Here is a 1,881-nt window from a genome sequence, read left to right as displayed (position 1 = left end):
GGCCCCAATTGGAATGAGTTAGAAGCTCGGATGAAAACTTGCCAAGCATGGACTTATGAGAAGAAGAAGATGTTGGCGTTGCTTTTCATTTTGCATGTTGGTGTATTGGGACTTCACCGCAACAGTCGAATCCCGTTGGCTTTAGCCAAAACAGTTATGGATGAAGCAGCTTTCGAGAGACAGCCGTGGGGTCGTCATGGATTCCATGAACTAATTTATTCCCTCAAGATTGCTAACTTGGGGGGAGCACGATACACTCTCCACGGATGTGTACAGGCAATGCTTGTTTGGGGTTATGAGTGCATCCCTATATTGGCTGAGAGAGCAGGGAAAATACGCCCCGATGTAGATGACTCGGTTGTTCCTCTTCTGAGGTGGACTTCATCACGGTGTCGTTATGTTTTCGAGACTCTTTTGGAGATGGATAAGAGTGAAACCGAGGACCACAAGGTACTTGTACCTTAGCAGCTATTTAGTTGGTAGAGTTTTTTGATAATAGCTTAGTGTTTGGTAGAGTTATTTATTATACAACAATTTGTGGTAGAGTTATTAAATGTGGTAGAATATAACATTTGGTAGAGTTTTTACAATTTGATAGAGTTTTAACATTTTGGTAGAGTTTTTACATTTTGGTAGAGTTTGTACAGTTTGGTAGAGTTTTTACATTTTGGTAGAGTTTTTACATTTTGGTAGAGTTTTTGATTCAGTTTGATAGATTTATTAATATCATGGTAGATTTATTATTATCATTTTCTATGGCATGGCAGGTTCGGGTTAGACATCTAATGGTGGTGAAGCCCTTGGAGGAAATATATCCTGTCTGGGAAGGTGAACCCCGACGTGTAGAAGTCGATATAAAGGTGCATAACATGATATGCGATATTCTGGATGGAAGCTTGGATGAGGGGTTCTGGGAATCTCCCAAAAACGTAGGTGGCGATGCAACAGGTGGCGATGCAACAGGTGGTGCTGCAACAGTTCAGACGCCAAAACAGTCGAAGAGGAAGTTGGAAACTCCACGCGTGGAGAAGAAAAAGAAAGAGAAGGTGAAAGAGGCCCCCAGCAACGGATTCAACTCCGAGAAGCAAAAGGAGAAGGGAAAGAGAGGCAAGGAAAGAAGAGACGAAGCACGAAAACAAGGAGAAAAAGAAACGTAAGAAGGAGGATGAGGAAGAAGATGATGATTTTAACTCGCCGGTGAAGCTACTAAAGGATGCAATTGAAGAAAAGAGAAAGGAGAAAAGGGAGAGAAAGGAAAGAAAAGAAAGAAAGGAGAAGGAAAGAGAGAAGGAAAGAGAGGAGCAGGAGAGAGAGAAGCAAAGAGAGAACGAGAGCAAGAAGAAAGAGCCCGCTGTGGAGAAGGAGGATAGGACGAATGAGATCCTCATGGCAATCAATGGTTTATCAACGACGGTAGCATTGCTAAACAGCAATGTCAGCAGTGCTGTAATTCGTATAGACCACCTGGATAAGAGGATTGCCGTTATCGAGGATAAACATGAAGAGAAAGAGGAGGCCATGGCGAATTCTGGGAACAAGGTTGACAACGACCATGGTAACAGTGATGATAATGCCGGTGATGCAGAATCCAAAACCTCACCGAAAACCCCTAGAGCAAAGGCATCTCCTCCAGCAGCAGCGCCAGTAGCAGGAACGTCAACGGGAGGTGGAGCAGGAACGGGAACGGGAGCTGTGGAAAAGGATCCGGTACGCAAGTCTCTCTTCTAATGTCATGGAGACAACATTCAACTATATTTAAACAGATCGTTTTCCTTTCCTTTATGGTAGATTTGTACGAAATACTTTTTTACTTTGGTAGACTTGTATTGATGGTTTTTTTTAACTTTTCCTGCACAGTAGACTTTTAATGTTTTCTTGGAA

At 42.7% G+C, this 1,881-nt stretch overlaps 1 protein-coding gene across 1 annotated transcript; it reads left to right on the top strand.

The window, feature by feature from the left end:
* The first annotated feature begins 30 nt into the window (after nucleotides 1-30).
* On the top strand, nucleotides 31-1,157 carry LOC112087886. The gene is made up of 2 exons (XM_024158028.1): nucleotides 31-450; nucleotides 768-1,157. Exons 1-2 carry the CDS (start codon nucleotides 31-33, stop codon nucleotides 1,155-1,157), a joined length of 810 nt encoding a protein of 269 aa, XP_024013796.1.
* Nucleotides 1,158-1,881: the final 724 nt, after the last annotated feature.

The sequence above is a fragment of the Eutrema salsugineum genome, unplaced genomic scaffold (assembly GCF_000478725.1).
Source record: "Eutrema salsugineum unplaced genomic scaffold, Eutsalg1_0 scaffold_8, whole genome shotgun sequence".
Classification (NCBI taxonomy): Eukaryota; Viridiplantae; Streptophyta; class Magnoliopsida; order Brassicales; family Brassicaceae; genus Eutrema; species Eutrema salsugineum.
The sequence above is the reverse complement of the archived record's forward strand: the minus strand, read 5'-3'. Positions and strand labels throughout refer to the sequence as shown.

Coding starts and splice junctions, on each gene's coding strand:
- LOC112087886 (XM_024158028.1), top strand. CDS start 31: ATGAAAACTTGCCAAGCATGGACTTATGAGAAGAAGAAGATGTTGGCG. Junction 451..767: donor GTGAAACCGAGGACCACAAG/GTACTTGTACCT, acceptor ATGGCATGGCAG/GTTCGGGTTAGACATCTAAT.